This window comes from Gopherus evgoodei, chromosome 1 (genome assembly GCF_007399415.2).
Source record: "Gopherus evgoodei ecotype Sinaloan lineage chromosome 1, rGopEvg1_v1.p, whole genome shotgun sequence".
Taxonomy (NCBI): Eukaryota; Metazoa; Chordata; order Testudines; family Testudinidae; genus Gopherus; species Gopherus evgoodei.
In genome coordinates, this window is record NC_044322.1 from 117,964,469 (window position 1) to 117,979,766 (window position 15,298).

General features: G+C 40.2%; 1 protein-coding gene across 1 annotated transcript in view; it reads right to left on the minus strand.

The window, feature by feature from the left end:
* The window catches only part of PDCL3 (phosducin like 3), a 16,680-nt gene continuing 1,382 nt past the window's right edge, over nucleotides 1–15,298 (minus strand). Inside the window, exons 2-6 of the mRNA XM_030570273.1 lie at nucleotides 11,904–12,021; nucleotides 6,251–6,341; nucleotides 5,259–5,402; nucleotides 4,086–4,294; nucleotides 1–1,797 (exon numbers count right to left, since the gene is read on the minus strand). Coding sequence (XP_030426133.1) covers nucleotides 1,655–1,797; nucleotides 4,086–4,294; nucleotides 5,259–5,402; nucleotides 6,251–6,341; nucleotides 11,904–12,021 — 705 coding nt within the window. The 3' untranslated portion in view covers nucleotides 1–1,654. The remainder of the gene's footprint in view (nucleotides 1,798–4,085; nucleotides 4,295–5,258; nucleotides 5,403–6,250; nucleotides 6,342–11,903; nucleotides 12,022–15,298) is intronic.

A 15,298-nucleotide genomic window follows, 5' to 3' on the forward strand; every position in this document is an offset into this window, starting at 1 on the left:
TGCTGTGTATACTGCTGTTTTATTACTTCAGATGGACATTTATAAAACCCTCCCACCCCACTTTTCAAATATGATGCACAATCAACATTTATACTTATGCATCAAAGCCTCTTCAATACACACTGGAAGAATTTCTCACCAACATACAGATCATGTCTCTGCTGTAGTACAAGGTGTAAGAAGAATTGCTCCAGATATGCAAAGACAAAACAGTCAAGTACACAGACAGGTCTCAAATAATCTGATACAAGGAGAAGTATTTCAGTGTTTATGTTAACTGAAGTTTGTTTGCATAGACAAGCTTAATCTACAACTGAGTTTTTATGTTCAATCAGATCACTCAATTGGGTGAAAACTGATAATGTTGGAATTTTAAACAAGTAAATCAGGACCCTTTCATAATACAAGAAGGGGGCCATACCCCAACAATGCACAGCTAATATTGAGGCCAAGAGTAACTTTATATCTTTGTTCTTTATTTGTACTGCAGTAGCACCAAAAGATCAGAGTCCCCTTGAGTTAGACACTATTCAGCCCCACAGGAAGACAGTCCCTGCATCAAGATCTTACAACCTAATATGTAATTTATTTAAAATAGCAGAACTAACATAAGTTCCACTGATTCAGATAGGGGTCAAGCTGAAGAAGCCAAGATGAAAGCTTCTGGAGGCTAATCTCAATGCAATGCAAAGCAAAAGGATTTATACTTATTAAATGCTAAATTTTATACTCCCACAGAATCCATCAGCGACATAACAAAAGGTCTTTGGGTCAGCTTGTTAGCATAGTCACGTGCAGCTTATTAGCATACACATGTAGCCAAATGAGAAGTGTAGGTGGACAGCAAGCCCAATCTGAAACAGCCATGCAGCTTTCTTAAGTTTCAAAATATCTATAATTAGGATGGCATTTTAACTTTTTCTTTCCTCCTCCAAGGGCTTCCTATTTTAACAAGTAGTATTTGTAGCAGACGCTGGAATGCAAAGTTTTTGCTTTAATATAAAAAAAATGGCAACTTCTAACATCACTTCCATTGTGAATGAGAGGCACCAGTTTGGTAGCTACACTAATTTGATAAAGTTATAGCCTCAGTCAACTGAGTATTCTACACGTCAGAGACTGTCCTTGGGGCAAGCTTGCCCCTCTCAATGCCCAGAATAGAGGTCGTGATAAACAACAGGCTAACAAAAGGACCTTGAAGCCCAAACTTACTGCAGTGTTGCAATAAATGGTACATTGTAACTTAGATATGTGTAATTTATTTACATGAATATAAGTTACTTAAAATCAATACATTATTTACCAGATCATTTGGTACTTAAACTTGTAAGCCTCTCTCTGTCACAAAGATTTACCAAAAAAAGAGGAAAAAGGATAACTCTTCCTACTATAACTATTTTTCAAAACGCGGGGTAAGATTTACTGTGTCTCCATTTATAAAAGTCTTTCAAACTGTTCTGGATTTTAAACAAAGTTGTAGTAGATAAAAAAGCTTGAAATTGCTAATTAGGCTGCTATCTTGAAAATCTATTCTTCCATAATTCAGAGCCCTCAGTGGAAAGATTAAAGTGTCACAGCTGGGTTTCGTCCAGTGTACTGGATGTGAGCTTTGGCTGAAAATGTACTGTATCAATCTTACACATTAGTATAGGAATTAATCATCTTCAGAGTCGCTGTCCCTCCTTGTTGGAACAGAGCTCCTGACTGAGGATATCAACTGGTCCTGGATCTGTTTCCTGGGGTTTTCCTCTAGATCTGTGTTGATGGCACCCGACTCTGAAATCTTCCACTCCAGTTCTACATGGAATTAAGAGAAAAGAGTGCCCCATGAGGTTGGAGGAACAGCGTATGCTCGTTCAGGCTCAGCCTTCTCTTTTCTGTAGCATACAAAACCTTTACTATATGAAACATACAACATTTTACACACTGTGTTTGCAGACTGTCTTGTGAATTTTAAAGCATGTATGATACAGACTAATCAGTGGTGCACTCCAGCTGTTGAAAACACTGCGAGAGGATAAAAGTTTCTTGAATTATATAATGACTGAGTGGTAGGAAGAGACAAAGAATAGATTACTTAACAGAAGGAAAAAATTGCAACAATTCCATTTGCACATCTGAATTAGATATTTTTACAGGGAAACTTTAAAAATACAATTCATCCACTACCCGCACCCCTTGCACTGATTAGTTCCTTTACAAGAGAAGGATCTCCCTCCTGATAGCAAGCCTATTATTATATATGCTCAAATTGGATTACATCCTCAAAGTGGAAGAAAGTCAATACCACACATTCAGCAGAAGCCTCTCTCCTACTCCTGCTGGCAATCCAATCATTAAAATCTAATTCTGTTAGACAAAAAGGAAATGAATATAACCTCACATTCTCCTCAATCGCAGATCAATCACATAGTTTCATAGACCAAAAGAAAAAGAATTCAAAGAGTGGAGAGGTGAACCATATGTAATGACTAATCTGAGGCGGTATTACACTTATCCCCCAGGAACCTGAAAATCAATTACTGTCAATGCCAATTACTTTAAATGAAGGGATGTGTGCTTTGGGGGTCCCTAAACCTCTGACTGTCAGAAGCTGGGACTGGAAGACAGGGGATGGATCCCTTGATAAATTGCCCTGTTCTGTGCAATCCCTCTGAAGCACTTGGCACTGGCTAAAGTTGAAAGACAGGATACTGGGCTAGATGGACCATTGGTCTGACCCAGTATGGTCGTTCTTATGCTCTTAGAAATGGAGAACTGATAATAATAGAACCTTTAATTATTTCTCACTTTGATGTATAATTAGCCAGTCTCTACATTTAGATGTAGTTGTTCCCAAAGCAATCCTCTCATTAGTGAATTTTCCACTGGAAAGCCAGGAACGCTTACTGTCAAGTACTACACAGAGCATGTGAAAAGACCAGGGTTTTAGTTAAACCATGACTTTGATTAGTGAAAGTCTATTTGCATGCTATTGTGAAAGAGCTGAGTGATATAGTTAAATACAGCACTTGAAATGCCATTTATTGGTGGTGTACTTCTACGGCACTCTCAAATTTATTTAAAGGTAACTGGACAGAACCACTGGGAAATTTAACAATATCATTTTAATTACAATAAAATCCCCTATTAAATCAGGCTAAAGGGTTTCATTCAGTTTCCAACATGCAGGAAGTATCATTTTACAGCTGACATCCTTCATCTTGATAGACCACTTAGGAAGAATATTGTTCCCCTTCCCTCCACTTTCAAAGAAATGCTTTTTCAGACAAGCTTGAAGAACAACATTCATAGGAATAAAACACTCAGTGCTGAAATACCCTGTCAGACCTCATGTACAGAGCGTATTATATGCTTCTCAAACATTTGCATCAACTATGTTAAAAGGTTCAGCAACACTGGTAGCCTGTGCCCAGATTATTTGCCATAGGGGAATAGGGGCTAAATTGAGCCCTGAACCCCAGAGAAAAAGTAGCATCCTCACCCCCACAGGGCATCTTGTGTAGATGCCCCACGCCCCACCCTAGAATTATGTGAGACTACACCACTTCCTCTCAGAGCTCAGATTCAGACTCTACTTCAGAGAGATGAGAGAGACCCCAGCTACTGCCATAGATGCAGCGGCAGGGAGAAGAAGGGGGAAGAGAGAGCAGTGCATCTTCAAGCTCCCAGCCCCAACGGTGCTAGGGAAAACCTTGCCTCTTGGGAGTTAGGGGCACAGTGACTTAGAAACAGAGTCCATGGATCAGGAAGGTAAGAGAGAAAAACTCTAAGAACACACAACCAAGCAGCACAGGTTATAAAGCAAGTGGAGAATGGTCAGGGAATACAAAACGAGTTTGGAAGGAAGAAATGACAGAAAGTGTGTATATATTTTACTGCTTAAAATATACTCTTGAATCAGAAGATGTACATGAGAAATGTAAATAATCATGTGACCTTTCTATTACACTTTTTTCCTCCTGTCACCAATTCCCAGCCCCTGCATTCTGAGGGTCAGTGCAAGCATAACACAGGGAAGATTAATTAAATTGCTTACTGACATTCTGCTTTTCCTTTACAAGATACTAGATGCAGCTGCTTACCGTCTCTTGTCAGGTTCATGCCACCAAACACCAGGGGCCCAACAAACTGGGCCTTGATATCTCCTTCAAAGTACGTAAAAATTGTAGGTAGGTTCCTGTCAGGGTAGTTGGGTATGCAGGTTGTAGAAATGGCTTTGATAAATTTGACGTCTGGGAACTTCCTGGCAAGTCCACTCAAATGCTGATTTATTAAGGTACAGAGGGGAATTCTGTTAAAAGAAAACAGATAAAAAGAAGAGCTAAGAGACAGAATATCAAGAGTAGTCACTTCCACACAGAAAGTTAGAAATACCAGCCTATTGAACAGTACTTATGGAAATACAAATGTATAAAACAATGTATAGATATTACTACAGTGCCCATCACTCCAGTATACATGTAAGATTAGAGTAATTTGTTACAGTAATTGAACTAAGATTTCCCACTCTATTATAGAACAAAGTTAGTTTACAAGATGCCATTTCTGTGACTAGTGCATGCTAAAAAAGTAGTCACAAGATGGAGAGAAATAACAGCTTTTTAAAGAAAAGAATCAAACTTCTATTTGTATTGTTAAAAAGACGAAGCAAAATATTCTGTGCTGTGAAGAGCTGATTAATTTAAATTACACCAAAGACAATGAACAAGCAAGTTTTCTATAACACACACATTTATTTCCAAAGTAGTGACAACTTCCTTGAAAAGCTATTTTGTAACGTCAGTAAGATTGAGTACCTTGCTCACTCAAATTTTGTGCAGCAAGAGAAGACGGGCCACACAGAACTCCATTGGGTAGGGAAGGAAGCTGGTGATTTCGAGTGCATAAGCCTCAAGTGCTTTTATACAAAAAAGGATTAAGTCTGCCCCCAGAAGCTCTCTGTAGCGAAGTTTCAGTAGATTTTGGTCGTAAGCGATAAGCATAAAGAATACAGTTTTCCTTCATTTTAACTGATAGAATCCTGGAATTAATTCTTTAATGTACATAACACAGTTATTCACTTGTCTGAAGGTATTAGCATGGAGCAGTGAACTGCGGCCAGTGGGAGCTGCAATTGGCCGGACCTGCGGATGGGGCAGGTAAATAAACTGGTCTGGCCCGCCAGGGGCTTTCCCTACACAAGCGGCAACCCCAGTTTGAGAAACACTGACTAATAGCATCCGAAAATGCTAAGTGTTTAAAAACACCTTACTTACCCTTGTTTGTAAAGATGCAGGATTACCCATATACCCTTGCCAGCTTTGGTAACTTCTTGAACATAATCCTGTCCTGAAATCTCCAGAATTTCCCCAAATTTGTTCTTTATTTGAGTTGCTTTCCATTCTGCTATCCTTTGCTGTCTACACAACAAAGAGGGGAAAGATGGGAGAAGAGAAATAAACAGTATTGAGAACAGATACACTTGTATAACAGAGCAATGATTAGACAATCAACATCACAGGTTTTGAAGCCTAGTCTGCAGAGATGAATTATAAAGGTCTCTAAGCACCAGGGTAGTGAAGGAGAGTTTACATGGTTTTGCATTTAAATAGAAGAGCAGTCTAAAACTGATTAATGTTTGTATCATAGTGGAATAAAGTCACAATATTCAACTTCAGACATTGTGCATAAAAATATATTTAATCTCTGAGATAGAGGTAAATACTTAAAAATACTTAGGGACGAGCTCTCCACTATCCTGCACCTTGAGCAGTCATTTATATCTATACAAAATAATACCAAGTTAGAATGACAGAGTTTTTTTACTTCCACACTAAATCAATATAAATGACTGCTCAAGGAAAAACACGGTAGAGGTTCAGACCCATAATCTCTCTGCCTCAGTTTCATTAAGGCCAAAATGTTTAGAAGTCTCCAGTAAGTTAGGTACTGAACCCAAGATCTGATTGGCATAGGCTCTTTGCACCCATTGACCTCAACTTGGGTTATGTGTTAAGAGTATCTATGAAACACTGAACCCTAAATAGGCTACCCAAGATGTAGATCCAAGTGGCTTAGGTAAGGATACTAAGAAGTCTTTCAGATCAGGGTACAAACCCCAGGTGTTCCAGCTCTCTGTCTTGGGCCTTACTAAGCACATCCTTCCTCCTCTTCTCTTCAGGAAAATGGAAATCCAATTGCATTGTATTAGCGTGTAAGGAGGTAACCAACGTAGTCTCATTTAGACAGTTCTGCAAGCTGCTTTCACCTGTACATTTTGATAGCTTGCTCATCTTCCTCATTAAACTCATCTTCATTTTCTTCTAGCTCCTCCAAAGTCATGTCTTCATATGTTTTCACTGGAGTGGGAGAAATATAGTATTAGCAATATTCCACTAGAGAAGGAAGAGTAATCTGTGCAAGTTTGTAACCCCACATCATGTATTTTTCCTCTTGAGAAAATGCATGTTATTTTCTGCTGTTTTTCTAAGTTATTAAACAAGATAACATGGTAAGACCACTTACAATGATCAGAGAAAGGAGTTGAGAAACCCTCAAACTCGGCACTTTGAGCTGGTGTTATACCAATTATATTAAACCAGTAAAAACCAGCAGGATCTTATTAAAGGGGACAAGACAAAGATGCCACATTTATTATGATAACAATTTATGACTAATAACTAATATCTTAATTCTTATACATACACATTATACCTAATACCTAAACACACACACACACACACATTCACATTATACCTAATACCTAAACACACACACACACACACATTCACATTATACCTAATACCTAAACACACACACACACACACATTCACATTATACCTAATACCTATACACACACACATACCCACATTCATCAGATGTTCTGCAGCTGCTGCATAGTTACCAGTCCTGAAGATAGCTTAAGTTCGTGGCTTGATTTTGCAGCTTGGGTTCGTAGCTTGTGGCAGCTAACTGGCCAGGAAAGCTGGGCACAAGGCTGAGCTGGATCTCTGTTGGGCAGGCACCGATGTTCCTCCATGTTGGCAGCAGAATGTTACCCAGAGTCTCTCATCTCACCCTTCTTTTTTATAGGCTTTTAGTTTGGATTCAAAGTCTATAGGTCTTGCTGTGTCACGCTGCCTCTGGGTTTAGATTGATCACCCATCAACTGCAGGCATGACTTTCAGCCTTGGACCTGGCTTTGATCTTCCTTCTGTTGTCCTTTTCTTTTAAGGGTGGATGCTTCTTACTTTGTTTAGGGCTGTTGTCTAGGTCTTCAGCCGTTGGTATTTGAACTTTATCTCATCAGGACAGGCTGGGGCTGGAGGTTGATTCCATCATTCATACATACCTCATTCACACATCTAAACTAAACTAATAAGATTACAGCAGGGTTTGCAAAAATGAAGGTTGGAGGAAGCTTTTACAAAATGGAGTGAGTGTTTTAAAATGGGGTTTGAATTACAATATGGAACAGAAGTTACAGTATAGGCAAGTGTAGTGAATGGTGAACAGAAGTTACATTAATAAAGTGAACAACTGAAAACAATTTCATTTATCAGTTCTACACTGGAAGACAGATGGTAGAACTTTATCTGCACTCCACTCCATAGATTTACTATTTTAAATATCTGGGATGCAACTGCAAATACTTGATCATAAAGTTACAAAAAGCAGCAAAGAGTCCTGTGGCACCTTATAGATTAACAGACGTATTGGAGCATGAGCTTTCGCGGGTGAATACCCACTTCGTCGTTCAGAATAATAAATCCAGAGAAGTAGACTGCATCATGGCCACCCAAATAGCCTTAGAGAACCTGCTTCAATATAGAAACAAACCCCCCTCCAACCGCACTCCCCTTGTTGTAGCCTACCACCCTGTACTGGAACCCATATCATCAAACTAGATGACCTCCTAAGGTCTCTTCCAACCCTAATCTTCTATGAGGTCAGAACATGTAGGGATAAAGTGAGAAAGGCTAAAAGCCATGTAGAGCTGGACCTTGCAAAGGGAATTAAAACCAATAGTAAAAGGTTCTATAGCCATATAAATAAGAAGAAAACAAAGAAGGAAGAAGTGGGACCGCTAAACACTGAGGATGGAATGGAGGTCAAGGATAACCTAGGCATGGCCCAATATCTAAATAAATACTTTGCCTCGGTCTTTAATAAGGCTAATGAGGTGCTTAGGGATAATGGAAGGATGACAAACGGGAATGAGGATATGGAGGTGGATATTACCACATCTGAGGTAGAAGCCAAACTTGAACAGCTTAATGGGACAAAATCGGAGGGCCCAGATAATCTTCATCCAAGAATATTAAAGGAACTGGCATATGAAATTGCAAGCCCATTAGCAAGAATTTTTAATGAATCGGTAAACTCAGGGGTTATACCGTACGACTGGAGAATTGCAAACATAGTTCCTATCTTTAAGAAAGGGAAAAAAAGTGATCCGAGTAACTATAGGCCTGTTAGTTTGACATCTGTAGTATATAAGGTCTTGGAAAAAATTTTGAAGGAGAAAGTAGCTAAGGACATTGAGGTCAATGATAATTGGGACAAATTACAACATGGTTTTACTAAAGGTAGATCGTGCCAAACCAAACTGATCTCCTTCTTTGAGAAGGTGCCAGATTATTTAGACAAAGGAAATGCAGTAGATCTAATTTACCTCGATTTTAGTAAGGCATTTGACACGGTTCCACATGGGGAATTATTAGTTAAATTGGGAAAGATAGGGATCAATATGAAAATTGAAAGGTGAATAAGGAACTGGTTAAAGGGGAGACTCCAACGGGTCGTACTGAAGGGTGAACTGTCAGGCTGGAAGGAGGTTACTAGTGGAGTTCCTCAAGGATCTGTTTTGGGACCAATCTTATTTAACCTTTTTATTACTGACCTTGGTACAAAAAGCGGGAATGTGCTAATAAAGTTTGCGGATGACACAAAGCTGGGAGGTATTGCTAACACAGAGAAGGACCGGGATATCATACAGGAAGATCTGGATGACCTTGTAAACTGGACTAATAGTAATAGGATGAAATTTAATAGTGAAAAGTGCAAGGTCATGCATTTAGGGATTAATAATAAGAATTTTAGTTACCCATTGGGTACACATCAATTGGAAGCAACAGAAGAGGAGAAGGACCTTGGCGTATTGGTTGATCACAGGATGACTATGAGCCGCCAATGTGATATGGCCGTTAAAAAAGCTAATGCAGTTTTAGGATGCATCAGGTCAGGTATTTCCAGCAAAGATAAGGAGGTGTTAGTACCGTTATATAAGACACTGGTGAGACCTCATCTGGAATACTGTGTGCAGTTCTGGTCTCCCATGTTTAAGAAGGATAAATTCAAACTGGAACAGGTTCAGAGACGGGCTACTAGGATGATCCGAGGAATGGAAAGCCTGTCTTATGAAAGGAGACTCAAAGAGCTTGGCTTGTTTAGCCTAACCAAAAGAAGGCTGAGGGGGGATATGCTTGCTCTTTATAAATATATCAGGGGGATTAATATTAGGGAGGGAGAGGAATTATTTAAGCTCAGTACCAGTGTAGACACAAGAACAAATGGGTATAAACTGGACACTAGGAAGTTTAGACTAGAAATTAGTTGAAGGTTTCTAACCATTAGAGGAGTGAAGTTCTGGAACAGCCTTCCAAGGGGAGTAGTGGGGGCAAAAGACATATCTGGCTTTAAGACTAAACTTGATAAGTTTATGGAAGGGATGGTATGATGGGATAGCTTAATTTTGGCAATTGATCTTTGATTATCAGCAGGTAAGTATGCCCAGTGGTCTGTGATGGGATGTTAGATGGGATGGGATCTGAGTTACTGCAGAGAATTCTTTCCTGAGTGCTGGCTGGTGAGTCTTGCCCACATGCTCAGGGTTTAGCTGATCGCCATATTTGGGGTCGGGAAGGAACTTTCCTCCGGGGCAGATTGGCAGAGGCCCTAGAAGTTTTTCGCCTTCCTCTGCAGCGTGGGGCATGGGTCACTTGCTGGTGGATTCTCTGCGGCTTGAGGTCTTTAATGGTTCATAAACCACAATTTGAAGACTTCAATAACTCAGACATAGGTTAGGGGTTTGTTATAGAAGTGGATGGGTAGGGTTCTGTGGCCTGCTTTGTGCAGGAGGTCAGACTAAATGATCATATTGGTCCCTTCTGACCCTAAAGTCTATGAGTCTATGATTCTATGAACTACACCATACTCGATGGGGACCCCATCCTGAAAGAAATTTTTCCTGACCCTCCTCTTCTGGCCTTCAAACAACCCCCTTGCCTCTCCAAGCTCATCATCAGAAGCAAGCTCCCCACATACAAGGACACACCAACTCAAAACAGCACTAAACCTTGCCAAAACAGATGCAAAACCTGCAGACATATCTCCACTGCTACAATGACCATCACTCACCAAAGCACATCTTTCAAGATCCAGGGATCCTACACATGCCTATCACACCATGTGGTGTACCTCAGCCAGGCCACTAAAGGCCCCAATAGCAACTATGTGGGTGAAACCAGATAATCGCTATGCTCTCAAATGAACTCACATAGGAAAATGATAAAAGACAAAAACACCCTATCACCTTTGGGTTGGCAGTTTCCACAAAAGCGATTGCTCTATAACTGACCTGTCCATACTTATCCTTAAAGGAAACCTGCACAACACTTTCAAAAGATGAGCCTGGGAACTTAAATTAGTGTCTAGGAAAGTTATGAAAAATCATGGACTGAACATAGACACTGGATTTATGACTTATTACAACAATCTGTAATCCACTAACCCCGTCTTTTTGTCCATGACTGCAGAGGCGTTAATGGGCCACTCTGCCTTGAATGGTCCCTTAGTATAAATGCTAACTTCTTAGGCTAAACAATCTGTTCCTGTTCAGAGTATCTTTCCCAGACCTGAAGAAGAGCTGTGTGTGTCTGGAAAGTTTGTCTCTCTCACTAACAGAAGTTGGTCCAAAAAAGACATCACCTCAGCCACCTTGTCTCTCAAATAACCTGGGACCAACATGGCTACAACTATATTACATACAACGTTAGATATCAGATTTAACCATCTGAAATGGAAGTTCCACAACATGACAAAAAAGGAAGCAAAACTTAACAGCGATATCTACTTTCTGAACAAATGCAAGAAACAAAACAGTGGTTATGGGTCTATTACAGGAGTGGGTAGGCAAGACTCTCTGGCCTGCAATATGCAGGTCAGTCTAGATGATCATGATGGTCCCTTCTGGCCTTAAAGTTGAGTTTTCAAGTGATACCGCACAAGGCATATTTTGTACAAAGATTATTACAATATCATGTAGAGGGTGAATTCAGGGGTGCTTAGTGTCATAAGCATATATGCACACACAAACCAATTAACTATTTTTCGATAGACAATAAATCCAATTTTAAAGATAAAGTAAGAAAAATGCTACTTGAGAATTTATTAGAGTCAAAATCCAGTGATTTAGACTTGTTACAAATGGACTAGTAAATAAACAGGAAAAACATGTATGACTTGTTGATTTAAGGATATTTACTTTGTATATTTTGACATTTGATGTTCATAATTTATTTTTTAATGGTTCATAAAGCTTTAACTTTAATGACAGTAGAAATTGAGATTCTATCACAAAACAATTATCTGACCCCCCCATCTCCGCAATAGCCATAAAAGAAATCTAAAAATTGCTTTAAAATGATTGATAATATCTGCCAAAGTTGTAAAAAAAAAAAAAAATGCATTCTGCCAATTCTGCTATGTTGTAACAAGCAAAACATGTCAGATGAGTCCTACTCTTGGTATCCCTTAAGTTACAGGAGAAAAGGTTATTTTTTATTTGGACATTTTAAAGTGACTGGACACGCTAATACAGAAGCAGCTCAGGATTTTAGCTTTATTGCCTGATCACTCACCAACAGACTTCTGCTCCTGCTCCTCCACCACCTCCTCTGGCTCTTTTATCTTTTCCTTGGAAGGGAGGATGCCCTTCTTACGCAAAATGTCATTCCACTCTGTATCTGCATTGGGGTCCTAAAAAAGAACAAAACGGAGGATGTGTATGTTTTAAACTGAAGGAACACTTTTATCACTTCCACAACTGAGCCCCAGTCAATTTTGCCTTTTTATTTTATTTATTTATTTATTTATTTTTAGAGGGAGGATGCGCGGCGGGGGCGGGGTGGGGAAGCATTGGATTCCACACCAGAGACATACAACATTACTGGAGTAGTGGTTTTGTTGCGCATGCAACAGAAAACACACACAGATTCTCCTGCTGATGGGATTTCTGTTCAGGCTTGAACAGAGGATATAGTGCCCTGCAAAGAAGCTGGTGCCTTGTTCCACCCCTTTCCATCCTACCTCAAAACCCTATAGCAGAGCTTCTGCAGGTTCTCAAAAAACAGAGAATGCTGTAGCCAGAGGTGAAAGTAAGCCGGTTCGGTCCAGTACAGAGTACCGGCAAGAGCCAGTATGCCATGCTGGACTGCACCAGCTTCCGTGGCGGGGACTAAAAGAGCTCTGGGCTCCCCACAGCGACAGGGAGCTCTCAGCCCTTTAAATCCCACCCGCAGCTTCGACGGCCAGGCTGGGGCTGGAATTTAAAGGGCTCAGAGCTCCCCGCCGCTGCGGAGAGCCCAGAGCCCTTTAAATCCCACCCTAAGTTTCGGCGGCCGGGCTGGGGCCAGGATTTAAAGGGTTCAGAGCTTCCTGCTGCTGTGGAGAGCCCAGAGCCCTTTAAATTTCACCCGCAGCTTTGGCGGCCGGGCTGAGGCTGGGATTTAAAGCGCTCAGAGCTCCCCGCAGCCATGGGAGCCCCGAGCCCTTTAAATCACAGCTGGAGCTGCGGTGGGGATTTAAAGGGCCCGGAGCTCCAAGGTGGCTGGAACCTTGGGACCTTTAATTTGCCGGTGAGCCCTGGGGGCTCTTAGCCACCTCTGCAGCTGGGAGCCCCTGATTGATTTAAAGACCCTGGGGCTCCCAGCCACAGCCGGTGCCCCAGGGCCTTTAAATCTTGAGAGGCCCCACCTCTTCCAGTCAAGGCCACGCCTTTTCCGGATGAGATCATGCCCCCTCAGGACTCCAGCAGTACCAGTAAATCCTGTAAATTACCTTCATCCCTGGCTGTAGCAGAGTTTGTAACTCCATTACTTGGGGAAAGGAGAGATGATCTGCATGGGAGGGCAGGGAAACAGGAAGCAGGGTGTCTGTCTGTACCAGGAATTTGCTTTTGCTTAGAAAACACTGCTAGCTAGAAAAAAGAGAAAAGAAAATTTCCTTTTCTCCAATCAGAAAATGTTCACCAACTGTGCAAATGGCAATCCCCCAATAATCACTCCTGCTTTTTCAACCCAAGGAAGTTTCACCACTTTAACTTAAAACAGATTTAAAAACCAGTTTTGTTAAAATTGCACCAGTTTGTGAAAACACACTTATTTGGGTTTAGCTCAAATCACAATAGAATCAAGTTTAGCTAAATCTACATAAGCATCTTGAACCAAAACAGGGTTTTGTACTCGTTTAAACAAACACACCTTTATATAAAATGTGTATGTAGACAAGGACTAATTTAAGGTCAAGAATATACTAGGCTTGGGATTCCAGCAAAACAGAAGCAGTAGGTACGTTTGTCATTTATCTTCCATATGGGAACTTTTTTAAAAAAAATCTGTTCTTGCAATGTTTTACTGTTTATTGGTAACATTTAGATGCAGTGCCTAACTTTTCCAACAGTTTGTTTTACTATCTTAACACAAAGATATCAAAGTAAGTTGTAAAAAACCCAAAACCTGTTTTTAATACATACATACATACATACAGCCACCACCAACTAGAAACAAAGTGATTTTGTATCCCTTTCAGGATAAGACAAAGGAACGCTGAACAGAGGTCAGACACATAACACATACTATACATCGTGGAGTTATAAAATTGTGGGAGTCACGGGAGTTGATTTAGGTTTTCTTTATTTTGAGATTTATAGATGTCTGCTCCCCACATGTACTTGAACAAGTGGTGTGTAATTAAAGAAATGAACTGGGACTGAGGACATACAGGTTCAATTGGTGGCTCTGCCATAGACTCCTTGTTCTTTAGTTCAAGTCTATAAAATGGGGCTAATGATTCCTTACTTTGTTAATACAGGGAGTCACTCAGATATTTGCATGTTTCGCATCATGTCAGTATCTGTATAGATTACTTGGATGACTAATGCAAGACGTACTTCTATAAACTCTTCAGGCAATATAGCTTTGGAAGATCAAGATAGGCTCTATCATTCTGGCTCTTAGATCAATAGCACTGTAATTTCCTATTGAAGGGTCAAATTTTGTAGGTGCATAAGTGCCACTGAAGGCAGAAACTGGGCAGCAAAATTGTATTATTAGTGGTGATGCACAAGCCAGAAACAATCCAAGTAGGCTTCCAGAGCCAAGTATTTGTAAGTCTGTCACCTAGGAAAACAAACCAACTTCTTTTTTCCTTGTAAGCCAAACACATTTAATCTGAGCTTTGAGACAACAATCAATCAACTCCACAATGCTACCCAGCCACTCATAGTTCAGACTAAGACCACACTTTACATAAATATTCACCTTTCTGACAAGACCTTGTGGCAGACAATGCTTTACAGGACATCAAAATAAAGACAAAGCATGTTGTCAGTGCATATCAATTGGAAAAAATAACCCCAACTATACGTACAATATGATGGGGGCTAATTTAGCTACAATGAGTCAGGAAAAATATCTTGGCATCATCGTGGATAGTTCTCTGAAGATGTCCACACAATGCACAGAGGCGGTCAAAAAAGCAAACAGGATGTTAGGAATCATTAAAACGGGGATAGAGAATAAGACTGAGAATATATTAGTGCCCTTATATAAATCCATGGTACGCCTATATCTCGAATACTGTCTACATATGTGGTCTCCTCGCCTCAAAAAAGATATACTGGCACTAGAAAAGGTTCAGAAAAGGGCAACTAAAATGATGAGGGGTTTGGAGAGGGTCCCATGTGAGGAAAGATTAAAGAGGCTAGGACTCTTCAGCTTGGAAAAGAGGACACTAAGGGGGGATATGATAGAGGTATATAAAATCATGAGTGATATGGAGAAAGTGGATAAGGAAAAGTTATTTACTTATTCCCATAATACAAGAAATAGGGGTCATCAAATGAAATTAATAGGCAGCAGGTTTAAAACAAATAAAAGGAAGTTCTTCAGGCAGCGCACAGTCAGCTTGTGGAACTCCTTACCTGAGGAGGTTGTGAAGGTTAGGACTATAACAACGTTTAAGAGAGAACTGGATA